This window comes from Neopelma chrysocephalum, unplaced genomic scaffold (genome assembly GCF_003984885.1).
Source record: "Neopelma chrysocephalum unplaced genomic scaffold, ASM398488v2 Primary Assembly neopelma1_74, whole genome shotgun sequence".
Classification (NCBI taxonomy): domain Eukaryota; kingdom Metazoa; phylum Chordata; class Aves; order Passeriformes; family Pipridae; genus Neopelma; species Neopelma chrysocephalum.
In genome coordinates, this window is record NW_020897735.1 from 2393361 (window position 1) to 2421246 (window position 27886).

The 27886-nt window shown below is 46.5% G+C and overlaps 1 protein-coding gene across 2 annotated transcripts in view; it reads left to right on the forward strand.

Annotated features, from left to right (window-relative positions):
• Positions 1 to 27886, forward strand: part of PAPPA (pappalysin 1) — a 182032-nt gene that overhangs the window by 128268 nt on the left and 25878 nt on the right. For both annotated transcript variants that reach the window (XM_027687758.1, XM_027687759.1), the window contains exons 14-19: positions 8285 to 8450; positions 14915 to 15098; positions 17736 to 17946; positions 18554 to 18725; positions 22062 to 22209; positions 24895 to 25004. In XM_027687758.1, the coding sequence (XP_027543559.1) occupies positions 8285 to 8450; positions 14915 to 15098; positions 17736 to 17946; positions 18554 to 18725; positions 22062 to 22209; positions 24895 to 25004 (991 nt within the window). The remainder of the gene's footprint in view (positions 1 to 8284; positions 8451 to 14914; positions 15099 to 17735; positions 17947 to 18553; positions 18726 to 22061; positions 22210 to 24894; positions 25005 to 27886) is intronic.

A 27886-nucleotide genomic window follows, 5' to 3' on the forward strand; every position in this document is an offset into this window, starting at 1 on the left:
GCTGTCAGGTTTTTTGATAATGTTCTGGCTTGTTTTGAGGACCTGCTTTTATTCCAGGAAAGGCGGGAGGGTGAGAAGGGGGAGAGGGAAGGGAAAATAAAATAAAAAAATAAAAGGAGCATATCTATAGCTAAATCAATCCAGTCAGTGTGTTCTGACCTAGATTCAAGGCGTCTGATCATTCTATGCAATAGGTTGTATAAATTCAGAGGCCTAAAGACAGCAGGATCAAGTTTCAGATGAGAAGTCTGGTTGTGGAAGTTTGGCCAATTCCCAGTGCAGGACTGGGACAGAAAAAGAGCGAGAAAGACCCACTGGAAGGAGATGGTGAGAAGCAACAGGGAGCTTGAGAGGGCTGAGACACAGGACCACATTCCTCCTCCCTCTCAGATTTTCAGTAGGAATTGAACCATTTGTTCACTTATGGAATTAGAAGTGCTCTGTGTTTAGAAAGTTATTTCCTTAATAAAAAATGCATTCCCCTAGGGCAAAGCTTCAGTGAGCCTCTGCAGCCCAGCAAACCAACCTTCAGAAATCTCTTGGGGAAGAATCGCCCGCCTTTTGCCTCTTATTTTTCTTCCTGATTTTTTTTTGGCATTGTTTTGTTTTCGGGATGCACTGAACCCTCTCAGCCCCTTGCTCTCAAAAACTTTCATCCGAGCCTCACTTGTTCAAAGTAACGTTTCAGTTCTGGATTCGTTTTAAAGTTTCCCATGTCTGTCAAGGAACCAGAAAGTCTCTGAAGTAAAGCCCTGATCCAAAGGCCATTGAAAACAGTGGGATTTTTCCACTGAAGACAGTGTACAGTGGAGAAGCCCCAGTTTGCCTTGTGATAAGATCATTTGGGGTGACCATATCTGCTTTCTTCTTTACAAGAAATTCCAAGCAATTCAAGCGTCCAAGGCATAGAGAAAGCTGTGCATTAAGTTATTAAGTTGTGCAGCCAGGAAATGGGTGACACCTTTGCTGTCACTGCTGTCTTTTTCCTCAGATATTTTACCCAATCCAGGAAGTACATAGGAGAGATTTTTAAGTTATTCTTAACCAGCTCAGAAGCTGGATGTGGGTTTTCTGCCTCCTGTGCTCATGGTCTCCCCATCCTTGGAATGCCAGTTCCACATTGCCCATCCTTCCCTTCTCCCCTTCCCCCACCGGTTGCATTTGCCTAATATGATTTTTAGAGTATTTATTTCATTTTTAAAGGAACTTTCCCTCCTATGTGTAAGCATCAATTTGACTGCTTTCATTTTCCTTAGGTCAACATGGATATTTTTGCCTGCTTTTGGCTTCTCTCTGCAAGAGGTATTATTTCTCTCTCTTCAAGGAGAATTATTTTGCTTGGAGAGAATTTATAGCCAGATACAGACACTTGTAGGCAAGGGTGCAGATTTTAAAATTGAGAAGGAAAAGAAATATATCGGCCCTTAAAAGTTAACACAGCCTTTATTTTGAAGGTGAATGGATCCCTCCCATGGGTTAGTGAAAACTTTATAACTGAAAATAAAACATGTGCTCACTCTTCTTTCTTGAAGTATATATTCTAGTTAATATTTTAGAGAAAAAGGAGCTTAAATGTAAAAGTCCCATTGAACTTTATAGGTATCCTCAGTCATCATTACTTCTTTTGAAAATCCATTCCATCCTCCTAAAGACATTTATAGAGAGTTTGAAAAAAACCCTACTCTGTACTTTCCATCTGCTGGTCTTTCTGCTGCTCCTGACCACGGGCTCTTTTTTTTGTTTTCAGCAGAAGTTTCCCTCACTGCTGGAGATGAGCTGTAAAAATGACAGGCTTTATTTCCACATTGCATCCTCAGACCAGATATAACGGCCTACGTAGTTCTTCTCTTCCACTTTATACCTCAAATTATTATACTTACATGATTTCCTGTGTAGCCCTATGGTGCAGACGGTGAAATTGGGTGTGAGGAAGCAGAGGTGTAATTTCCCACCCCTGGTGCACTGGGGCTGCCTTTGACAGCAGTTCTCAAAAATCAGGATTTTGTCTTTTTCGCTGGGTAGGAAACATCCCTGGGGGGTCTCCCATCCCTGGCAAGGCAGTTCTTGTGAGGTGCTGCTTTCCCTCGGTGGCATTTCCCTGCTGTGGTCACCAGACCTCTCCTCTCCTCCATCACACCTGGTGCCATTGCTCCTCTCCTGGAAACTGCAGGCAGGAGGTATGAAAGCCCAGGCAGACACCCCAATTCAGCTGTCAGAACTGTGAGTTTCAGGAGTTTCCATCTTCCTAATCCCCCATTAACTCCATGTTCCTACTGAAGACAAACCCCACTGGCTGCCCACAGCTCTCCAGTCTTCACGCCCCACGTTGTGCAGCACCTTGTGCTTTCTAGTCAGTGTAGCAAAAAGATTTCCCTTTCCTTTGTTTGGTTAAGTCTTGCCACAAACTCACTGTTATGGCTTCAAAATTGCTTCTGCAGGGGAGATTTTGGGTTTACCACCCTCCAGAAGCGTGCACACCTGGGTGTTTGACACCTGGGGGAGGGGACCAGGCCCACTCCTGGTCATCACACCATCACCTGCCCTTGCTTCCACGGAAAGCCATCCTCCAAGCTTCACCCTTCACTGCCCCAAACAAGCCCCAGGGAGACGTAGCCCACTTCAGCTCTTCTCTTTGTCTTGCTCTCTCCTGCTGTCTGCTTCCCCAATGAGAAATGATGAAGATAAATCTTCAGCAGCAGAACAAATGCAACTGCTCTTTACAACTCCAGTTGTGTTTTTTGTTAGTTTTTTTTTCTTTTTCCTTTTTACAAGGGGAAAAAAGGGTTTCCTCATCTCTTTTTGTTGTGAATTAATGCAGCTTTCTCTTTCCCGGCTCGGCCGCCTTTCCCCTGCCCTGCGTTCTGTCATTAAGCACAATCTCTGTCAGCTTGCTTCGGGTGAAATTAATGAATTTCTCACAGAACTGTTAATCATAGAAGCTTTGGTCCGTGACATGTGTTATAATTCAATGGGTTTTTAACCTTCGCCCCATTTTGGTAATTGGCAAACGGCATCATTTGGCTTTTATTAAAGTGGAAGGCGATGGGTTTTCTTTGTTTGCCTGGACAGACTCTGGCAGGGAGACCTGTGGGGCTGCAAACGCCCAGGGACACAGTCCCACTTCCAAGCTGGCAGGGTGATGGGGCTTTGAGAGCTTTATCAGTTCAATATGGACCCCCCCAGGCAGGAATAACTCACATGATGGGGGGCAGGCAGGCTGGAGGCAGAGCTGGTCCCCAAGGAGAATTTGCCCTGACACTGGTGGGGACAGCAGTGGGGACTTGCTGGCTTTTGCTTCTCTTTCCCCCCTCCACTTACCTGGGGTTGGAGGAAGTATTTTCTGTAAATCTCTGGGTTTAGCTGCATTCTGACTCTTTCAGTTTGAAGTAGGGGTTGCTGTCAGAAGGATCATAGGTGATACCATCCTTTTGGTCATTCTCATGGACCAGATTTGAAGGCAAACACCTCTTTAGGAAAAGGCTTGAGCCTTCTTCCAGTGGCACAGGTTCACCAGTTCCCATCCAGCCTGCAGGATTTGGGAATATTTTCTTTGAGATTTTGTGTTGATACAAAGAGCTGATGTCTTTTAGCTGAAGACTGAAGAAATCAAATTCATTGCCACCTTTGCAGTTCATACTTTTTTTTTTATTTCTACAGCAAAGAATGGGGCTAGCAACATCTACTTTTCAAAATACTGCATGTATGTTTGTTTTAGAGAGAAAGAACCCACTCTTGCCTTTAGAAGAACCTCTAGAGAGGAGAATACAAACCCATTGTAAGGATAAACCTGTTGGAAGACCCCTCAGAAGGCTACATGTGTGTGAGTTGAATGTGTGGTGGCTTAGAACAAAACCAAATTGCAGTTCAGATCTCCAGCCCAGCCTGTCCCACAGTGTCAAAAGGGAGTTTTTCCCATATACAAGAGATAACGGTGTGGCTCTTCTCATAACAAGGGAGCTTTTATGCTCACCTGTCATATCTGTGTGTCAGAGCTCTCATGAAGGAAACAAATAATTAAGGCACCACGTTAAGATGATTTCTTGGAAAAGTGCTTGACCCCGGGGTTAGGAAAAGAAAGTTTGGCTGCTGTAAGCTTCTTGAAAGAGGAAGTCCTGGATTGGTTTTATGTGAGGAAGGAAGAGCTCCACTTAATTGTTATAATTTTCTATAAACATGTTAAAATACAAATGTTTCTAGGATTGTGTCACTAAGGCCCCAATTTAGCCAAGCCCTCAGCTATTTGCTTACATCCCCCTGTAGTCAAATCTATCAGTGGGACTTAACTGTGCTTTTGAAGTTAAGCACATATTTAAGTGCCTTGCTGAACTGGGGCCAATATTGGCACAAAGAAATACAGATTTAGAGCCTAATGACTGAGCTCGTTTAGATTAGGGATGGGCAGAATGGATTTGAATAAAGCAAGAACTGGCTCAGAATTTCAGCCTACATGTGAAGCTAACTCAGTTCAGGGCTTTTTACTTCATTGAAACAGTCTGCCTTGATCTGTTTCTAACATGCAATGGAATGTGTGCAAGAAATCCACTGCTCCTTGCACCCGCCTTGGTGTGAAGATGTTGTTTTAGGAAATTGTACACTGCCAGGGGAAGGAAAGGAACAAGTGAATCCTGAAGTGGACCTAGTAAAATAAACACTTGTCAGGGAATATCCCAGACACCAACACTTGTTCAAGTAAATCATTAGAGTGGTCCTTGGGTCCCTTGTGTAGCTTTGGTCCAGACCAGCTCATACTCTGGGTAAGGAATTTGGAGAGTTAGGGTAGACCAGGGATGACTTGAAATAGGCGGTTTTGATGAAGTCACACAATATTGATTGCAAGAAAACAGGATAAATTCTTCTATGACAGGAATCAACATGAGTTAAAGCCTAAGAGATTTCCTTCTCAGATACTCTTATATTGTTTCTTTCCCGAGGAATGCACAGTTTCTGGAACATGTGATGATTGACCACTGTTAAATGGCAGAACCCAGGCAAGAGCTTCTGTAATCCACAAATGGATGTGATGGGTTCTTTGTCTAAACTTCCTACTTGGAGATATTCATTTCTCCTTCTTAATTCTGCATTTGCAGAACTCAATTCAGGATTGTGACTTCAAAATTCATTGGGATTTATGGCTGACAGTAGCTGATACCAAATTGGAACCAGTAGCTAGAGAACCAGAAATATTTAAATTGGAAACATTTGGTGGCGGTGGTTGTTTTTTTACAAAAAGTGAATGGTTGTATTGTTTGTCACTGAAGTCATTCATATAGAGTTACAGACAGAGAGGGCTGCCCAGATGATCTGCTAACCGAGGCATAATCTGGAGCCTGGAGGGGGTGGCTAAAAATGTTCCCTGGCCATTTCAGGAGACCACAAGGGGACTTGTAAACAGAAAGAAGAACATCACAATAAGTGTTTCTTAATGCCTTTGTCTGTGGTGTTTCAGTTCTGTAGGACTTTTAAGCCCAGGCTTGCTCATCTGGTGTCCTGATCTGAACTCAAGAAACCGGATTCTTTTTCTCCTTTACATTGATGGAAATGAAAAGCGATGCCACTGACTGCGGTGACGTTGCTCCAGATTTCCCTCTGTGCAAATTGCGAAGGTTTCCTTAGGCTCATCCTTCCCTCTGAAGCCATTCAAGGCCAAATTCAGTGCTACATTAATTCACATAAGTATTAGATTAAATAAGTCTGTTATTATTTTATTTTTTCAACTTTAGTGGAAGATGGTTTTCAGATTTTGAGGGAGTTTTGCAATGGGGAGTCAAGGTTTGCAATATGTACTTTTGAGAAGAGTGGCTTGGCAATAGTGCTTGCTTTTTTCCTCAATGAGTCAACTTACTTGTTGCTGAAGCCCTGGCACGGGAGGAGCTTTTATTGCAGCCTCACCATCCGAAAAATGGAGGGGAGCAAAGCGAGAGTTTGCCTTCATGGGTCAGTGGGACTGGGATGTGGAGGGAGGGTTCAACAACACATCATTCATCTTTTAATGCTCTCACTCAACATCCAACTTCAGATATTCTTTTTGATGTCAATCGGGGACTTACTCAACTGGCAGTGCCATGAGGTTGGTAAGGTTTGTAATTCAGATTAGTAAGGCTCGGGGGGCTGCTGCTGAAACAGAGTAAAGTCTGTAGTTCACACTCCTGTGTTGGGCATTTGCAAAACAACTGCATGTGGTTGTTCTCCTTACCTCATTTCCCTTCAGTGAGGCCCACCTGGGCATGAGGATATACTGCCCACTGGCTTTTATGGCATTTCATCCACAGTCTTATTGATCAGTATGAAGTGAAATCAAAGGCAGCTTAAACCTGTATCTCAGGCTTCGAGTTGCAGTGGCTGGAAAACATGTGAAACCCTTGGTCTCGTGGGTGGGGTTCCTCCTTGAAGGCAGGATCACTCTGGGTAGGTCAGCTCTGGCAGAGGATTGTCCATTCTGCAGAAGAGATGAGCATCAGGGTTGTGGTGCTGATGGACAGGGTGCTGTTTGCTGCATACAGAGGTATGGAGTTGACCAACACAGAGGTGGAATTCTCCTCCCTCAGTCCTGCCAGTGGCCATACTTTGTGCCCCATGAGGAAATAAGATCTTTCTGAATGTAGAAATGGTTTATGGCTCATCACACACCAGGGAAGGGCCGGCACTGAACGAGCAACCTTAAATTACTGGCAGTGGGCACTTCCCATATAGCACCAGTCCGGGACAGAGAAATGAGTTGTGGAGGTACATAATACTGTCATTTAATCTGATCTAGAGCTCAGTAGAGACATGTGCAGATGTGCTTCTCTATCAGTAACATGGGGATAACAATACCAGCCCAGGTGTCTCGCAGGGGTGTCATGAAAATTAATTAGATAATGTCTGCACAGTGTTTTGAACACAGCAAAACACCATGTACGTGCTAAGTCAGGGCTTACTAAGCTGGACAGGGCTTTGGTGGTTGTTAACCCTTTTTTCTAGGACACAGGAGCAGCTTGCTTGTAAACCATTTAAAATATGTGTATTGATGCTTTGCTTTCCCTTCTTTCTATACCTTTCTGCATTTCAGGTTTTTCCCTACCCACATGGATGGTGACATAAGTCAATGTTTCCCCTCCTCAGAACTAATTTATTTAAATTAAATTCATTTTAATTTTCAGCCAAAACAAATCACTTTGTAGGAGTCCTTAACCCCAGAAATGTTGTCTGTAATCCAGAAAAAGTCTTTGCACATAAAATCATGGAATGGTTTGGGTTGGAAGGGTCCTTTAAAGCCCATCTAGTCCAGCCCCTCTGCAGTGAGCAGGGACATCTTCAACTAGATCTGGTTGCTCAGAGCCCTGTCCAACCTGGCCTTGAATATTTCTAGGGATGGAGCATCCACAGTTTCTTTGGACAGCCTGTGTCAGTGTTTTATCAGTCTCATTGTAAAAGAATTTCTTCCTTCTATCTACTCTAAATCTCCCCTTGTGCTCTAAGACTCTCAGCATTTTCATTGCTGTTTAGTTGAGGGACTGCCCCATACTCACATTTGAACATGTGCTATAATGTTTGACTCTGGTCATCAGAGATGGTGAAAGATTTTGTGTCAACCAGACATCTCTGTGTACATAAAAATAAAACAAAAATCCCTTTTAACAAGTCGTGCTAAATGTTACAATAATTTTCTGGTGGGAGAACAGACAGTTTCCATCCGGGGAAACATTTTATGGATGGCAGGACAGCAACTGGAGAGATCTGAAATGACAGCATGCTGCTGAGCTTGATAAGAGCTTATCAACACAGCTACACAGCTGATGTTTGGTGTTCCTCGTGAAGTGGAATAAAATGAATGTGATGATTTCAACCGAGTTTCTCAAAGATAAGAGTGTCTGTCGCAGAAACCCCTCCTCACACATACACACAGGCACTTATCACCACCAATATCATGCACTCCTGAATTCAGCAGATCTAAAATTGGATGGGGCATAAGGACTGCTCTTGGACGGGGAGTGCTTTCACGGGATGGACGGATGGATGGTACAGGAGTGGGAAGGTCATAGTGCGGATGAACACTGCAGAACACAAAGTAATTCTGCAGAATTGGCAGGCTCTTCCCTTTTGCCACAAGACCTGTAATTTGCCTTCACTGTCCTCCCTGTTGCCACTGCCCCTGTCCTTCAGAAGGCGTAACAAGAGGCTGTGGAGCCCTTTGCCGGGCTGGGTTCGGCGCGTTCTCTGAGTGATGAATCTGTCAGTCAGATACGCTCTTGTGGGAGGAATTAAATGAATTCACTAAAATTACCACTTCTTGTCCCCCTCCTAGCTGTGTCCACTACTCCTGTGAAGCCACGGACTGCCAGAAGCTGGAGATCGAGCACGCAGTGCTGAACTGCACCGGTGGGTGGTACAACGGGGCCCAGTGCAACGTGAGCTGCAGGACCGGCCACATCCTGCACGTCCAGAGGGATGATGACCTTGTCAAGAGCCAGGTTTGTTCTGCTGGGGCTTTTTTTGACCAGGGATGAGCTAACACATGTGGAGAAATTGAGAAATAACCCAGCCCAAACCCCAAAGTCTCAGCTCAGCCTTGGGACAAGGTCGTATCCAAATACTTCTCATCAGAACAGGAGCCCTCTGACTCTGTAGGAGGAGATATTGGCAATGAACAAAGCTCAGATGTTCCCCAACTTTAGAAATTTTCAACCCACAAAGTTTAAATGTGTGTTCAGTCCTTCTTTGATCTAACTGGCTCTACTCAGCCAGTGTTTCTCGGGGCTGGTGTTTTGGGAGTGGGGTGTTTGTGTTTTTGCACAACCAATTTCTGGGCAAAATACCTCCTTTTTTTAGTCCTGGGATTGAGGCTTAACAGTGTCTTAACTCCTTTGCAGTTTTTCAGTCCATGTACTTCCCACCACACACTGACATGTATGGTATGGAGGGGATGGAAAAAAGCACCCAAACCTTTTTGCTTCCGAACAAATCACCGAAAACCTTCCCTGGTGGGGCAGGAGGTGCTCCCCATCCTCTTTATTAATGCATGGACTACAGAGGATGTCCTAAAAAAGCAGCATGCAGTGAGGGGCTATTGAGGAATACTATAAAAGTATTTAGACAATAAAAAAATGAAGGTACTTCGGGCTGGGGAAGGTGGATGAGGTGCATGTGCAACATGGCCCAGCCTTGGCATGTCCCTGGGAGCAGGATGCTCAGGATAGGTGGGTGCAGACACCCCAGTTTGTGCTCTCACCTCTAATGCTGCTCCAGATCCTGTGAGTGTGATGTGGGGGTGGTTTCCCCCATCAGCACCTTCTCACAAGTTGTGGGGGCAGCACACACATCTGGGGCAGCACACACATCTGGGGCAGCACACACATCTGGGGCCGGGGGGGGACCGGGGCAGCCGCACTCAGCAGCCTGTCTGTATTTGTGAAATACTGTGTTCTTCATAAGCTCGCAGAGGGGGGAGACAGAGTGGAGGGGAATGAGTCAGCCCTTTCAACTCAATTACAAAACAAATACAGGACCCCGCGAGCTGGGCCTCTTCCATCCTAATTGGCATCAGCACCAGAACCCCAGCTCCAGCTGAGCATTTTTACAGAGCAGAAAACAAGTTCTCAAACGAGCCTGAATGGAAGGGATCTGTACATGGGGTACATGGGGCACGCAGGGGTCCCAAACCAAATAAAACAGCCTAAACATGCTTCACCAGCACCGTGTTATTTAAAGGCAGGAATTACCTTTTGGGGAGGCTCGGCCGACTGTGTATGGTTTTGCCCTGAGAAGTTTGGTTTCAGAGCCTTGATCAGACTCATATGAGAGGAGGGGAGGATTTTAGCACCCCTAGCTAACGTGATTCACTGCCTATTACAACACACTTCCTCTCACCCTGGTCTGCTATTGCACTTCCTCATCTTTTTTCCACCAGTAAAACCCCCTGAGGCCAATGGCTTTGTTTTGCTCAGTACTGTGCATTCACTGTTCAAATCAGGGAAGGAGTGGAGCATCCTAAAGATACTCATGATCAGCTAAGCACATTAAACATGTGCTTTATAAGTTTATTTGTGCTCATCAGAGATCTGTTGAAAAGGAATGGACAGTTTCTTTCACTATCATCTTGTTTTATTTCTTTGTGTCAGGTGCTTCAAGACAGAACTTGTGGAATGTGTAGGCAAGATATGAATTATCTGAGAAAGTCCAGAATCCATGGTTTGGATTTCTCATGTCAAATTGCGTTGTGCTCCTTCCATAAGTGCTTCCCAATTTCAGCTCCTCTTCCAGTCACAGGCATTTTGGGGTGAGAAAGGGCTTGTGGCTTGTTGTCCATGGTCAGAGGGACTTGCTGTCATGATTGAGGAACCCTGCACAAAACTGTTGGTTCCTTCACTCTTGTCATCTAGTTGGATATTTTGCCTGTTTGGTTGATTTGAGGATCTAGAGATATTTTTTTTCCATTTAACTATCAATGTGTAGGGCTGCATGAGGAAGAGGAGGAAGGAAAGTAGCTTTACACACATGGGTGTTTCACACTCTTGGGTAGGAAGAAGGCTGAGATGAGGTGCAATGTCTCAAAGAGCAGGCTGAACACCAGTGGCTCATGACCACTGCATGCTGATGAAGATGATTCACAGACCAGTGAAAACACCTTGGTTTAGCATCTGAACCACATTTGTCTTCCGTATTTCAATGAAAGACAGGAAAAAAAAGGGTGAAGAGAGAATTAAAAGCAAAATTTTCAAAAGCACCTCAGAAATGTAGGGGCACAAGTCACATTTCAAATCAATCTTTTACATCTAAGGGGTCTTTGAAAATCTTCTTAAAAGTTTCTGCACTTTCTGGCCTCTGTGTCTTCTGAAGCCACCATTTTAATCAGTCTTAGGGCAAAACATTCATTCATTCCCCCTGTGAGAAAGTCCCATTCCCAAATTCTGTTAAACTCCGTAAAATCACCAAACCCTAAAACCCGTCAGCACTCCGTGCAGCAGAAACTGTTTGCTGCTTGAAAATAAAAAGAAAGCTGAGCTGTTTACAGACTCTTGGACTCTCTCTCATCCTCATTTAGGCACTTCAGCAACAACAACAAAGGGCTTTGCACAGTGATGGAGCAAAATCCTTCATGTATCTTTCTCACAAAGAAGATCTTGGGATGTTTTCATTCCCCCTCCCCAATTTCTCCTCACCCCCCACCCCAACAACTCCATTGCTCTTTCTTCTCTTCTCTTCTCCCTCTTTCCCTCTTTTGTTTTTCACTGCTTTCCTCCCCCTTGTCCTTCACTGAAAGACCCACTCATTCAGTTGCTTGTTGTCATCTCTCCTTGAAGCCACCACCACTGCTGCTCTGGTCAAGAGGTGTTATTTAAAACCCAGCAGCTCCCTAATGTTGTGCAAAGGCATCATCAATCATGCCAGGAAAAGAAAGCACGGCTCATGTGGGTTCAATTAGAGGCACAGTAGTGGGCAGAAGTGGAAGAATACTTAGAGGGGAGGGCACAGCTGTTCATTTTTAAGGAGAGGAAACTTCACACGTGAAGCATCGCTTGAAGAAGGAGCCGGCTGGAATCTTGGGCAGCAGGAAGGAGACATGAATTCTCCCAGGCTGTTGCAAGTCCCAAGGAACAAATCTTTCTGGCACCAGATTTGTTTAAGTTTGCATCCTCTTCACTGTACTGCACACTGTATCTTTGGAGGCCCTATTCCCCCCCCACTCTTTTCGCCTTGCCCACCCTCCCTCCTTGCGTAAGCCTCTTTTGGAAGGCAGGACATGAAGGGAAGCAGTTGCTGTGATGCCAGTCAAAGCAGCACAAAGTGCCCAAAGTGACAGCTAATAAACCAGACGAGAAAGCCAAGTGCTCTGTATGGGCTGCTGTGAGCTGGGTGACCTTGTCAGATCAGACAGGCGAAACAGGCACGTGCCTGCTCAGCTCCGGGTGGGAGATCCTCAAAGGCAGAGGCAGATGCTGCCACTAAGACCCAGTGCTGGATCCAAAGGCAGCACTGCTGAGGCTGAGTCCGCTGGAAATATCCCTGAGGTGTGGCATGGAGCTGGGGAGAGGTGGGCTCCTGCTCAGCCTCTGGGGTCCTGCCCTGGGCCCTGCAGTGATCCCACCCTCAGGTGCTACACCTCAAGAGAGGGAAGCTGAGAGCTGGTGGGTGCCACCTGCAAGAATTTCTGTGGCAGGTTTGTCCTCTGTGCTTCCAATCAAAGCCACCAGTCTTTCTCTCCATCGCAGGGAACGTTCTCTGTTATGTTCTGTTGCTGAATTCCATGTGCTCCTATTGCTTGAAGTGATGACATGATAGACATGCTCTAAAATGTGCCATTATTATGTCTGACCTTGAAAACCTCAGCTTCCATCATACAAAGTGTGGAACAAATTACTGGGAAAAAGCTGAGAAGCCAGGGTCTTACCCACGTGGGCACAGCTTCTCTGCATGGGAATGGTCTTCCAAGTGTACCAGGAACAGGAAAAGCCATATGGTCTGGAAGAACTCTTACAGATTAGGTTAGTGCTTTTGTAGGGAAAGTACTGCCAGGAAAAAGCCAGAGATGAAAACGTGGAGGCACTAATTATTATCTTTTTCACATCAAGGTCTACAACATGGGGACAAATAAAGGAAAGTGGGAATATGGCTGTAGTGAGGGATCCCTTCCAAGGAGAGGGGATCCCAGGCACATCACATTCCCAGCAGGCTCTAATGTCCTGCAGCTTTCTGCTAACAAAGGCCATGGCCACAGCTGAAACACTCTCACAAGTGTTAGCTCAGGCAAAACATTACTTTTTGTTAGATGTGACTGTCATGCACAGATATTACCTCTCTTTAAATATTTGTATTATATTCCTGCTTCTGAGTTTGCACTGTTTATTTGGTGGTATGTAGAGGTACATTTGATGTGCAACCCTGCCATTAGAGAAACTCCTTTGTGCAGCCACTGTCAGGTCGTAGGAACAATAATTTACACCACCACTAAAAATTTAATTCTTGGAGTCGAACCTCTTATCATAGAGCTTCTCTATGTTCAGCATGGATCCAGCATCCAGCAAGATACTATGCCAGACCTATGTCTTTTCCATAACATTTGGATAGCCTCTGACATCATTAGCTTGAGTTTATTGACATCAGTAGCTTGGGTTTATGTTTTAGAATTCCAGCAGCTACAGTGCTGCTGTGTTATTTGGGAAAGGAGGCTTTGCTAAATGCTGGAGCAGCTCATCCTGGAGAGCAAATGTGTCTGTATGGTTTTCAAGACATGAGAATATGCTCTATCATCCCTTCTCCTGTGGCCACCACACTGTGACTTCCTGGAAGCACAGGGATCTTCAAGGAATCAACTGTCTACATTTTATATACAGTTTTTAACGTTATCAAATATTCTGATAAGCAGCAAAGGCAGAATTAACAGCCACTTGGGAACGAGAATGCAGAGAGTCACTCCACCTGAGCACTCCAGGAATCCCAGAATGTGCTACTCTAAACTTGTAGAAAAGGCATTTTTTTCCATCAGCAGTGTTCCCTGTTTAAATAAACTCCACGGCCTAGAAAAGGGGTTTTGTGCCCACTTGGGAAGTGTCCAGTTTCTCAGCTCTGGGACTGCTTTTTCCATTCTGTATGCAACCATATATCAAAGGGAGACAGGTCTGAACTTCTGTTGAAACCATTAGGGTGTTTTTGCAAAAAGGGAATCCAGGTCCCTTTGATGTGTGTTAGAAACATTCCCCTTCCTTTTATAAACCCAGATCAATGGTCGGCGGTGCAAATCTCCTGTGAGCATACCAGCCCTGAATAAAATATTCCCTGGAGGCAGAGGAGTGCTGCTGTATGGCTTGGTCAGATTCCTCGGCAGCATCTTCCCCCTCGCGTGTTTGGGTTTCTCGCATTTCTAAACTTCTGTCCCTCTCTTTATTCTGGTGTGGAGGGAAGAGTTAGATTCTTCACTTCCAGTTTTTAATAATTTTCCATTTTTAATTAGAAAGTGGATATGTTTTTACTCAGTTCTCTTTGCCAACATCTGTTTGTTCTTCAGTCATCCAGTAAATTTATCGTCTTAGCCTTGGATGGGTGGCTCCTTTACCTTCCCCCTTTTTCCTTCTTTGCCCCTAGTACTTCAGGATTTCAGTCTGCTGTGCTGTTTGGTTTATTCCTCAGATCCACAGAATTGTAGCTGTGACAGCAGAGTGACTTTGGGGAAGTCAGAGCACGGGCATTGACTCTCAAGTGCCAAGTGCTAGTTATGGGCAGAATGCTCCTGGGTCTGTTGATGGCAAATTCCTCCTGGAAAAGGTCTGTCTCTCAGGATTGCATGTCCATGGACCCTGATTTGGTGTGGAGCCTTGGGGCACCCTGACAGAGAAGCCATAAGAGCAGCTGTCAGTATCTGCACACAACGCTGACGTGGCCCAAGGCTCTTCCCCTGGCACCCCCATCCAAGGGTGACTGACACCTCTCTGGAGAGCCTCGGACAGGAGTCCCAAATGGTTTCATGTCAGGTTGGCTTTTACTTCAAACCCAAGAGCAAGTTTGACTCAGAAGCACGTGGGGATCCCTTTGGAGTGGCTGTGTCACCGCAGGGATGACAGGGATGGGGGACAGCTGTCAGCTCCAACAGCTCAGGCTTGTGTGCTCCTTCCCAAACATTGGGCAGCACAGCATGTGCCCTGCTTGTCTCAGGAGGCCATGCAGACAAGAGTTTGGATTATTTACAGTGCTCTGCTCTTCATACGGAAGCGCTGTGGTGTCTCACCGCAGAGGTGACAGAAACACATCCTGGTTCTCTGACGCTGTTCTTGTGGCACTTTGGTGAGTTTAGGAGCTGCTGCCCTGTCCAAAAGATGATGGTAGAGGCCAGACATGGTTTTGCCTAACTTATGAGCCAAAGTAATGGCTGTTGCTAGGCTTGAAATGGTTTTTCTCTCTCCCTTGCTGGCCGTGGTGGCTGTAGGCGTGTATCTTTTTCCAGATGGAGTCCAGCATCACCATGACTTGCGTGGATGGGAAGTGGAACAAGCAGGTGACCTGTGAGCCTGTGGACTGTGGTGTCCCAGACCAGTACCACGTCTACCCAGCCACCTTCAACTGCAGCGAGGGGACCACCTTTGGCAAGAAATGCACCTTCACTTGCCGACCTCCTGCTCTTCTGAAAGGTACCAGAGGGTGTCTGTGCAGTGACCTGGGGAGAGCTGCACAGCTAACACACGCTGCTCCCAGTAATATATGTTACTGTTGCTGTTGTTTTAGAATTATTCATGATATTTTAAGTATGAAGAATTATGAGACTCTGTGGAAGGTTTATTTATATTAGAAGTTAAGTTCCTTTGCATCTCTCTATTACCTTCCTTTGACCTTCCCTTGATCGCGGCTGGCCGGGCAGTAATGACAGTGAATATTGCTTCCATACAACCAAAACATGGAAAAGTCATGGGGATAAATCTGATTGAACTCTCTCATCTTCTTTCCCATGCCTTCTCTGTTTTGTATGTCTGTCTCTCTTCTATGCCTCCTCCATGTATTTGGAAAGGCAGGAGAAGACTGAAAAACCCCGTGTCCCAGTGGCACAGATCCCCAGCACTGTTTTTCCTAATCCACCATCACCTCACTCCTTTTCCATACTCATCTTGCTCTACCTCTGACCTTTTTCTCCTCTGCTTGTTTGGGAGTCTTTACTTTTCTCTTTTTTCTTTTTTTTTTTTTCCTAGAAATAACACACTCTGCTGCCTCCTTTCATTTTCTCTCCTTCGTCTTCTTCCCTGCTGCTTTTCTGCTAACATTCCCATCCTCTTCTCAGCACCATCAACTCTTCTGCTCAGTGGCACATCACCCTTTCTGGTCTGATCCTCAGGAAACAAGAAAAGATACCACTGTTAATTTGAAGGAACATTAGACCCAAATTAACTTGTCATCTCACAGTGGAGTAATCTTAACTGCTGTTGTCAACTCAGGTACAAACTCTGTAAAGGATTTTTTTTATTGTACCTGTAGTATCACCTTTTCTACTGGGACTCATTGCAAACCCCAAAAAAGGAAGGCATGGAAGTATTCTTCATTTCAGTGAAAGGCTATGTTGATTTCTTCATATATAACCAAATTGCTTAATTCTTTTTGACTCTGGCAGAAGATAGTCACAAGCAGAAAATTAAGACTACTCAAAGGGTAGTTAAGGGAAAGTTAAGACTACTTTTTACCAAAAAAATCCCTTTTTGTGTTCATATACCGAGAGGGTCATCTTTAACAAAAGATGTGGGTTTTTTTCATTTAAAGTGCTTTAAGTTCTTTGAGCAGACAGTGAAAATAGTGATACTCATCATGACCAACATGAGCTGATGACTCAGGCAGGGGTAGCTGGAGGGATGATAACCAACCCCCAGCTCAGGGAGTGCAGCTCTGGTGTGCAGCATCACTTCACTTCTGTCCAGAAACGCCGAGAGCTGTGAGGTAAAGGCACCACTTGGTGTCCAGCCATCGGTGATGACTAATAGATGTTGCCACTGAGCTTCTGGAGAGTGACTCATGCCTAATTCAATCACTGACGTCATGACAGCCACTGTTGGTAATGTCACAGCTTATCGCTTTGCAGTGGCAAGTATGATATCACCAGGCTGGTCTGCAGAGCTGCTGCATGAGTCAGAGCAGAGGAACATGCTGGTGCTCCAGAAAAGAGCTCCCTTCTGCACAAAATACCTCTGCAATCATCTGCAGTTGGGGAGGGGAGAGACAAAGCCGGGGCTGATTTAATGCGGCTTCTCTTATCTTTGAGGGCAGGGCAGGAGGGCTCCTCCACATACCTTCCTGAGCCCTCCAGAGCCTTTTGTTTTCTTCTTCTTTGAATTCCAGCCTCATGCCCCGGCTCTCTTCCTTCCCTTGCAGAGAGATGGCATTGCTCTGGGGTTAGCAGTTTGTCAGTATTATTTCGGATAACTCCGAAGTTGGCTCACTGTTGAAAATATGCCTTGTGGGTTGAGAAGAGTTCCTGCAGCAATGCTCAGGGATTTCAATGGAGTATTAGGGATTTTTGAAGGGTTAGTGGCTCATAGCTGTGCTTTGTTTCTTAGGAAAAGCTTATTCCTTTTCAACGTATGGTATAAAATAACAAAGAATGTAAAATACACTGAGACTGGGCTACTTTTAGCTTAACCTTCTGAAGTCAAGTAGGTCATAGCAGAGGCAAATAGATCTATTGTACCTTTTACCTTTGAGGTGTTGGCCAAGAAAGCTTCCTGAGGAAAATGAGTCTCTAATGAGTATTATGAATCGTATTTATCACAGTAGTCCCCAAGGACTGAGAGTCCCCAGCTGAGAATGGCTCCTCATTGTGTTGGAGTAGTGACTCTAATACTAACAGATGCTGCTCCAAAAGGCTCCAAATTGAAATAAAAGGGACAGCTTTAGGGAAGAGATATAACACAGAAGGCAGGATGAAGAATGTGATGGCACCAAACCCTCTGTTAAAGCGATGGCTTTGGAGAGGAGGGGGTTGATGTATGAAACAAGCTTCCTTTCAGAGAGGAACAAAATAAGGAAGAGAAATACAAAAGATGACAAAGCCCGTGTGGCTTCCCCTATGCTATAGCATTTCCTGAAATAAGCACTGCCTGCCTGTCATCTGCAAACAGTGCCCTTAATGATTTAATGCCATCATCTAGGAAGAGAAAGCACATAGGACATACACAGTTGAATTTGTCAAACCGGCTGAGGTGGCTTTTGATACATGACGGGCGTTAACGACATTTCAAAAGCAAACAGTCCCTCTGAACGTTGTTAACTTTGCTCACTGTTCCTCTCAGGAAACAACAGCAACTTGACCTGCATGGAGGATGGGCTGTGGTCCTTTCCAGAGGCCCTGTGTGAGCTGATGTGCCGAGCACCCTCCGTCGTCCCTAATGCAGATCTCCAGACTTCTCGTTGCCGAGAAGACAAGCACAAAGTGGGCTCGTTTTGCAAGTACAAATGCAAACCAGGTTACCATGTCCCTGGATCCTCCAGGAAATCCAGAAAGTACGTGACTAGACGAAAGCCTTGCAGTCAGTCTGATTCAGAAAGCCATGAGTTAAAATGACTTTGGGAAAGGGATGGGCTGTTTATCACAGACTATATGGGCCTTAGGGAATAGCATGGAGCAGTTCCTTCATGCAAATAGCTGTGCAGCTTCAAGGGGATTTAGGCACCTAGCTCACTTAGGCTTCTTTGAAAATCCTGACCAGTGCTCAAAAAACAGACCTTACCTTAGAAACACCCCTTTGATATGCAGCCTGGGGAGTCCCCTTTGAATCCCTGCAGGAAAGGGTTAGTGCTGTCATATACTTCTGACTGCACAAACCCACTTCAAACCAACCACAGCCCACAAACCTGGGAAACCGAGTTTTTGGGCAGCGTGTCCGAGGCCAAAAGAGGAGTTTGGGCTGGGCAGCTCAATGTTGGCTTTGCAAATAATCATTATTTTTGCTCAGAGACCTCATGACGCAGATTCACAACTTGTTCCCCAAGTGTTAAAAGCACAAGCACACCCATCCCCTGCAACCTGCTAGCAGAGCTCAGAGGCTGGGGAGGCTCTCAGCTGACTCAGCCACTCACTGAAGGGTCTTTTTTTTTTCTGCACAAAAAGGCGAGCCTTCAAGATCCAGTGCACACAGGATGGCACGTGGCTGCCAGGTGCTTGTGTGCCCGTTACCTGTGACCCGCCACCTTCCAAGTTCCACGGGCTCTACCAGTGCTCCAACGGCTTCCAGTTCAACAGCGAGTGCCGGATCAAGTGTGAGGATGATGACAGTCAGTCGGTGAGTCTCTCTCATCCAAATTATCTCAGCTCAAAAACATTTCCTGAGGATCCTGACCTTGGAGGGGCCAAGTGCCGCTGAGCTCTTCTGAGAACAGAGACACAGAGATGGAGAAGGGAAAAATAAAGTAGAGGGAGAGTGAGAAGAGTCTGGAAATATTATTTTTATGACAGTTGTAACAGTATTAACTATTACCTGTAGAGGACTAGCAGTGACTGACTTAATGTTTCTGGACAATAAGTGGCTAAAAAATCTGCCTCAGTGCCTCTATGACCTGACTAGAAAGTAAGGAGCAATGAATGAGGGTAAGTAGCATGTGAGTTATCCAAACTTATCCCATTTGCTCATTCTGTTTTACCTCGCTTTTCCCTCCAATTCTTCTTATTATATTCCTGTGTGCCATATGATAATTTATATGATAGTTTAATTCTATAGTGATTACAACTATTCAGGTGAACTATCTCTAAACTTCCATGTTTTCCTGACTGTGAAGGTGTCATTTGGCATCAGGGGTCAGATCCTCATCTGGCACAAATCAGCATGTTGCCTTTGGCATCCTAGGAGCTGTGTTCACTGACACAAGAAGATCTGGCCTTTACTATCTTGTTTGAAATGCCTAGATTGCCTCACCAGAGGTAATTATAGTTTGTGAGATAAGTAACTTCTCCCAGAAGTGCTGCTACTGCTCCATACTCTTGGGAAGAGAAAGCGGGGATGTAGAAGCTGCAGCTACTACAGGCACTGCAGGGAGCAGGGAGTGCTCTGTCATAGATGGTTTAATAGCATTCCAGACTCTGAGGACATTTAAAAAGGGACCAATTATGTGAAAGATACCTCTGATACTTGCTCCAAATGTTAAAAGCCCCTGCCTGCCCCTCTTCCCAGCCAGGCTGGCCTGCCCTCTCCACGGGGACAACAGGCAGAGCCCCGGTGTTTCACTTCAGGGCATCTGGAAAAGGTTTCCTTGGATAAGTCTTACAGGGAGGTTACGAGCTGTGTGAAAGGAGAAGCTGCAGGTGTGGGTGCAGTTTGGGAGGGAGCTCTGGGACACAACTTGCTCAGACTGGTCAGGGTGGCTGATGCTGTGTCCCATCTCTGGGTGCCATCGCTGCCAGTGCAGGGAAACCTCCAGGGCAATCACAACTGGTGTAACTGGCTTGTGTTTGCTTTTAAATGAGGTGGACACAAAGAGCAGCAAGTAGTGGAGTCAGGGTTAGAGCAGTAATGAAGTGAGCTCTGGAAAGTGAGAGATCCAGCTATGTCTGCATTCACTGTGAGTGACTGTTCAGCTGCGAAAGCACCTTGGGCAAAGGAGCAGATAACATCTTGAGAGAGGGATTTGCAGAGAAAGGTATTTTCAGATATCCCAGAAAATAGGCTACAGAAGAAGAGGGGAGGACTACTGGCACAAGCCAGAACCACTTGAGAGGTGTTAATTATTTAAGGATTAAACCCCACTAAGTCTCTCTCAGCTATATAAGGTGATAATACATGTTGCATCCAAGCAAGAAACCCAGCAGGGATTTTCACAAGAGATTTTGCAGGTCAGGGAATGATGGACAGTATGTTACTATAGCAATGGATATCCTGGGATCTCTGAGTATGTTGCAGAAACTATACAATAGTACCCTCAAGCACAGCCATCTCCAGGAACATAAATCAGGTTTCATGACTCACCTTTGAGAATCATGCTTGAACCCTGGCATGGAAATTGCAATGGAAGTGCATCACACTTGCTAAACCAGCAAATTGTGCTTAATTATCATTTAGCAATTTATTCCTGACTTTGTCACCACGCTGAAAGATCATTACCTGGCTGTACATCCAGCATCTCTTAATCACCAGGAACGTAATGGTCATTTAAGCAGGTACCTCCCCTGGCACCAGAGCAAGGGTCTTCCATTTCTGAATATTGTGCACAAATCATATGAACAGTCAGATCTAAATTAATCAGTCTCTGCCAAACTGGCCCTTAGGTGAGAATCACCAAGCTGGATCACACCCTGAGTCCATCTGCTCCATTATCCTTTCATATGATTTTCTTATTACTTCTGGCAATGGCCAGATGTCTAGAGAAGGGGAAGAGGGTCCCACGCAGTAGTCTGCCACTAAGACCACTTTGCATCTCGCTAAACATTGTGTTCATCAACAAAGCTGAGCAAAAAATAAAAAAAAGGCATTAGGATATTACAGACAAGACTAACACTGAAGGCTGTGACATCTCCCACACCAGTACCAGGGGCTTGTGCAGGGCCCTGTGCAACAACGGGTGTGGGTCAGGGGGCAGAGCTCCTCAGAAAAGGTCAGCAGCCCTGCAGGGACCCCAGCATGGACAGCACATCAAAGGACCCCCCAGAGATACCCAGCAGAGTCTCCAAGAGCAGGGTGGGTAGATTGCAGGCAACGTGCCTGGCATGTAAAACGGGTGAGGAGAAGCAGAGACCCTGCATGGTTCTCCCACCCAGCAAGGTCCCCACGGGAGGTTTGGAGCCCAGCCCCACCAGACATGCTCCTGTTGAATATCCCACATTACCCCATGGCAGTCGGGCTCGCAGATCCCACAGAACAGCTTGCACAGAAATCCCCAATGCCGTGAGGATAGATCTGACAAAAGATTGCCTGTGCACTCCTTTGTTGTTTTTAAAGGGCATGATATTTCCCCTCGGACTTTGGTATTCATTCTTCAGTATCATACAGAGAATCTTTTCTATAAGAGAAATGTCATATTCTATGCCTTGCCCATTCCCACACCAGAGGATTTTTTTTCCTCCTTCCCACCTGCCTCTGTGTGTGTCTGTCTCAACCTCTTCACTTGCTGTCACTCAAGGCAGACAAGCTCTAAAGAGCACGTTCTACCCTGCTAAGCATCCCTGCTCGTGTCCCGCTCTCCTTCCTCCCTCAGATGGCCATTGGGGATTTTTTCTTTTTCAAGACAAAGATGATGTAACTGGTTAGAGAACGGGAAGAGGGAAAAGGTTGTCTGCATTCAACACCAACCTCTCTCCAACAAGAAAGAAGAAGGCAAACAGGGTGAAGGCACCTGTATTGCAACTGAAGTGGGGCTGTTGTAAGGTGGAGACCTTGCAAGGGGTTGTAAAGACCTTGCATCACAGAGGAGAGGAGTGTTTGTGTGTGTTTATCTGCAGTGCAACTGTTCCCTTTTTTTTTTTTTATTCTTTATAATAAAACTCCATTTTACCCCCCAGGGCTGCCAGTCCCAACTGGGGGCTCTTCCACTCCCAGCAGAACTTTTCCCCCAGCTCAGCTCTGAGCTCTCAGCCTCTCCTTGGTGGCGTTTTTGTGACCATCCTCGTTGTCTCCTTCTCTCATTCCCAGGGCCGTGGAAGCAACGTGATTCACTGCAGGAAGGATGGCACGTGGAGCGGCTCCTTCCACCTGTGCAGGGAGATGCAGGGGCAGTGCACTCTGCCCACCCAGCTCAACAGCCACCTGAAGCTCCAGTGCGCCGGCGGCTACGGAATAGGTGTGTGAGCCTCCCCCCAGCACCTGGAGTACGGCTCTGAGGGAAGCAGGAGGCGAGGAAGAGGATGGGAATGACAGGGAGGGAGAGAGGAAGGAGCCTGCAGTCCTTCAAGTCACCTTCTGTGGACTTGTTTGCCAGAGCGAGAGGTTGCTACGGGAGGCTTTTCAGGGAACTGCTTTTAGGAAACACGAACCTTTGAGAGGCCAGGCATCGTGTAACATGCTCTGATTGCCTGCTCCTTGCAGCGCTTCCAGTTTCATTGTGTCCCTTCTTGGCCAGCTGGTTCTCAGGGGCAGCCAGCACGGCAGGCTGTGCCAGAGACACATCCAGCCTGCAGAATGCGGGGAGGGACTGTACCTCTGTTTGTTCTTGTGCTTTTGTAATGTCCCACTCCTTCAACCACATGCACACACCCTCACTCCAGAGGCTTGAAAGGCAAAGGAGGTGACAGGGGAACGCAACACCAGGACAATCCAGGTCTCTCCAGAAAGAATATGAGACAAGCTGAGTGTCCCCTTTGGTATGACAGTTGTTTAGGAGCTATTGTAGGGTGTATTTTCCCCCTTTCTTCTGGGGTATCTGCTCACTCTGTAAGGGGTGATGACTTCGCATGTTCAGCTTTGTTTTGTGGCACGCAGGCAGAGGGGAGGGACAGACACAGTGAATTGTACACATTGTATTGTATTTTCAGTCCTATATTGTTTTTTCAGCCCTATATTATATTTTCAGCCCCAGTTTTTGGGGTCTCCTTGTTGTAAGGGCTGCAGTGGAAGCTGCACTGGCTGCAGCCCACACAGATCTGCAAGGCCCCTTCCTGCAGCCCCACTCCCAGCCCCTGCCATCCCCCCCCCCCCTCCGTCTGTCCCTTTGAACTTGGAGAAATTTCCTCCTCGCGCGGCTCCCTCATTATATCGCAGCCATGCGAGGGACCACGAGCCTCCTTGTGTTCCCTCCCCGGGGAGGAGAACACGACCTGGATGAGATCACCGCTCTGTAATGATGCCAATTACAGATCATATATCAAAACAATTCTGACCCGCTCCTCTCCACGAGCATACAGAGCGTGGCGGAGCGCGGGAGAGCGGGCGACTCTTAATGTGGCGAGGTGTTTTACCCTTGAGAGGAGGTTACCCCCAGGCCTAGCCAGGTTTTTGCAAGGAGAGAAGTCCCAGTTCTTGCTTTGGTGAGGAGCATCTCAGTGCTGGAAGCAGGAGGGTCTGCGGCCGCTCAGGCAGCGGGTGCCTGCCAGCTCTCGCTCTTCTCCCAGTTGCTGTCAGCAGGTGCCAATTCCAGGTGCAAGGACTGGTGGGCCTGATCCCAGGATGGGACCACATAGCATCACGGAGGTGAGGGATGCAAGGGGCAGAGCCTCCACAAGAGCATGACTCTCCCTGGAGAGCTCAGCAAGGGCACAGCAGCCTCTGGCTCATCCTCAGCAGATGGAGACACACCACACTCTTTGCAGGCTCACCCAGCACCACCTTTTGGCATCAGATATTGGGGTTTTCCTCTCTTCTTTGCATTTTTGGAAGCCTGACTGATGGCCTTCTGAGAAGGTGCTCTCCTGCCACTCATTCACCACAGGGGTGGTGTCAATGGGCCTCATCCAGCAGGTCTGTGGAGCCCCTACCACGTGCCCTGGGAAAGCAAAACTCCAAGTGCTCCCTGTCTTCCCGGCTCAACAGCCCAGGTCTGACTGCTCCCACTGACTCCTCCGTGTGGAGAATGTGAGAAGGCAGAAGCAGGTGGGGGAAATAATAGCATCCAGTCGTGGTCACTATGAATCCCACACACCTTCGGTAATTCCTCAGACACCTAATCTGCCCTTCCAGGCTGAGGCGTGTGTTGAGCCAAAGGTTCAGCTCTCCAAACCAGTGCAGAGATTAATTCCTCCCCCAGCGCTGATTGGAGTGCAGAAATCCTAATGACATGTTTGCAGCAGCTGTGCCATTCAAGAGTGATTTTCCAGGGGGGAAATGGTAATGGTCCAACACACTAGGGCTTACGGTTGTGTCACCACAGGGCTCTGGGATATTGCTGCAGAGTATCCCAGCATGTTTTAATAAAGAAAGGACAGGGTTCCCACTGGGCATGACAGTTAATCAGAGAAAAAACAGGTTTATGTGTGAACAAAGCCATCATTACCTCTCTGCATACTTCTTATCGACTGTGGGACTTAGGTGATAGTTCATCTCCAATATCATTAGGCTTGATCACCCTCTGAAAGATTATTATTGGAGGTTTGTAAACTTGGACAGATCAAACAGTAGGTTTTTGTCATGTCATAGGCGAGATGAGTTCGGCAGCCTCTGCCTAATCTGTCCCATTGCTTGAAAGATTAGTTGAAATGGAAAAACCTTCACATTTTCTTGACGATCCAAAAGTGCAAAACCTGACCCTCTTCTTGGAGTTAATAGGCAGAGAAATACCCAGATTTGCAGCTCGTACAGAAGGGCCCTGGAATATGTGCCACCCCCACGCTCTCCTGCTGAGTGCAGGGTTGTACTCAGCACTTCACGTGTGGCTCGGAGATATGTGATAGTTATGGCCAACTGCTAATTGCAATTGAGGAAAAACGAACCGTAATCCTGTCCTTCAGCTGGAAGGATGCTGGAAGGGTCAGGAGCTGCTTGCTTTATCCTTTAGCTTTATCCTTTAGCTTTATCCTCCCCGTGTTTTGTGCAGGCACAGAGTGTACCACCTCATGTCTGGATCACAGTCACGAGCCCATCCTCCTGCGTGTGAACGAGACCGTGCAAGACATCCAGCACTGGATGAACCCTCAGAGAGTGAAGGTCAGTGCCTGACAACTCCACTAACTGTATCCCTTGCTGAATGTTTATGAGCAGAGAGTGAACAGCGTTACCTGTGGTTCATTTGATGAGGGGGAAAATGGAAAATGCTGCCCTTTAGGAAAGAATTCCTGGTTTTTGTCGTGTCTTTTCATGTTGTTCTGGTAATGTGGTGGCTTTCTCTCTGAGTTGCTGTCTCTCTGTGTTTTCCCACTGAAAGTCAGTTCAAGGTAAAGGCCTCAGATCAGTGGGGTCTGATCTGAAAATGGGATTCATGACACAGGAAGATGGGACAGACAGTGAGAGAAAGGGCACTGGCCAGGTTTTATTTTCTTCCTCCTGTTCTGTGTTTTGCATTCTTTGGGTGGCAGGGGCTGGATTTTTTTCTGCGCTGCTTTTGGATGACAAAAGAAGCTGATACAGAGGGTATTTCATTTCCTGACCCCGCAGAGCTGGCTGAGTGCTCCCCCCGCCCCTTCGCCCGCATGTGAGAGCTGCCTGCTCAGCACAGCCCCTTCCAGAGGTCACCACTTCTCCCTCCTGCCTGCTGCAAATGCACAGCCAGCATTAACTGCTCCCAGCACTCCGTCCTGAGCGTCCTCCAGCACACACCAGTGCCAGCGTGCCCTGCTGGGGACGTGCCCACCCGTGTGCACCTCGCACACACGCTCACCCTGCACCCAGCAGCTGCTTGGTTTCATGCCCACACTTGGATTCCAGTGGGAGACACACTCATCCACCTCATCCTGAAAACCCTCACGTGCCTCCTGCCTGCAAATACCTGTAACCAGGTGCTTGCCCCTTACACAGTATTTTTGCAGGTGTAAAGGTCTAACTGGACACACTGAAGCACCTGTCGGAGGATGCTGACACATCAGGTGTCACCAGGTTGCTGGTGGTGTTCGTGAACAAGCACTGCTGGCTTTTACATACTTGGCCCTGGCTTTGCAGGAGCTTGTTTCACACACTTGAACTCCATTACGGAGGAGAACAAGCAGCCAACACAGCCCCAGTGTGTCCTGAGCAGCTTTGACAGTCTATTTGCTTCTCTACATGACTAAATGTGCGCCCAGGGTTTGGGATTTTTGAAATCTGGCCTTGGCTGTGGGTAGAGAGCTGCTCCAAAAATCTCCACCACTTTATGCTTTCCTATTTCACACAGAGCGAGAGAATAAATCCTGGAAAGGAGTGGGAAACTTAAGTCCAGAGAATATGACAAGCTCATAGTGTCCTTCCCAGCTCCCCATTCGCTCCAGACTCTTAAATTCTATGACTGCCTAAGCCGAGGCTTTGCCAAGTTTCTGGCAAAAAACATAAAGAAAACCCCTATCTCTGTGTGAGGGGCAATTTCTCACCGGCCCTTTCCCGAGTGCCAGACTTTAAAGTGGTTTGTAATTCATGGGGAAATAAAGTGACAGCTTCCCTCCCGTTCTCTCTGCACTCCTTCCCTTATTGATGTGGGTACGCGGAGGGAGCTGTAACGAGTTTTATACCTGCAGGTCTCTGGAGGGCTCATTAGGCAGCAGGGAAAACATAGAGTAGTAAAGGGGGAGATGAGGGGAGTAAGGGATGGAGGAGAAATCATGGTTTCCAAGAGCACAGTGGCAAATGAGACCCTTTTTTTGCCCTGATGGCGAGGATCTTGCGAGAGCTTTAGACTGCGAGCAGCTGCAAGTTTGACCCCACCCTTTGTAACTAGAGGGTGAGATTTGGGCTTGAAAACTTGTGTTGGGAGATGGAGGGGAGCCTTTAGGAGACGAGCAGGATGATGCTGAGACATATCAGAGGGGATTTTTTTGGTAGCTGTAAGGCACCCATCTTATTCAGCTCTGCAGATAAGGGGATGTCACCCACGGGGAGCGGAGCCTCACAGGGTCCCACTGGGGAAAAGCTGCTTCTGGTGGGACTGGAGAGACCCTGGAGAGATGGGACTGGGATGCCTTAGGGGAAGGTCCCCATGGCAATGTGCTGTGTATCATTAATAATCCGTGTCTCTGTTTATGGTCAGTGACAGTTTGCTGTTGTGCCACACGAGCGAAGGGAGCAGCTGGTTGCATTTACACGGCAAGTCTTTGTACATCTCACAGCACTTGAATGACGCAAAGGAAACACTTTCAGTTACTTAATTTGAGGCACAAGTAAAGTACAAATTAGGGCAGGATGGGAAATAGGTAAAGGCAGGACCCAGCTGTGGCATTTACCTTTGAGGGGATAGGGACAAGAAAACACAGGGAGAGCTGGCAAGAAAAAAGATGTATTTGTGTGTAGCTGCTCAAGCAACATCTGTTATGGAAGCAAAGTGGGAAGAAGGGCTATCCCTCCTCTGGGGGTTGTTTAGAGAAGAGCTGTGCAAATCACTTGATTTTTCGGTTCACTCGAAGTTCTGTTAAATTTGAAAAAAAAAATGTTTTTCTGTAATCAAAGTGACTCTTTTGTTGTTGTGATTTTTGGTGAACCAAAAAATCAGAGGAAAAAAACATGTTGGTTTGAACATAACGTAGCATTTCATTTCCAAGGAGATTTTGTAAACTTTTGTGTAATGAAAATGAAAAAAAAAAACCCAAACCCTTAGAAATTAAATGTCCTCTCAAAGGAACAACAACAACAGATAATTCACTTCAAAAAATGTCTAAATATTACTGTGTTTTGCAGAATTGGTTTAGGTTGAGTTGCTTTGCTGGGTCTGAAACAAGTTTGTTGAAATCAGTATAAGTTGGCAGTGTCTTCCAAATCAGTATTTTCAGCAAGAAAATAATCACCTGAAATCTTCTTTTCCTCTGTTGTTCTGCAGTGGGCCGTGTTGGGAGCAGCCACTGCTGTCCCCATGATTTCCCCTTCACTATGAGTGTCACGGGGCTCTGAGCTGCTGAAGACACCCATGGATA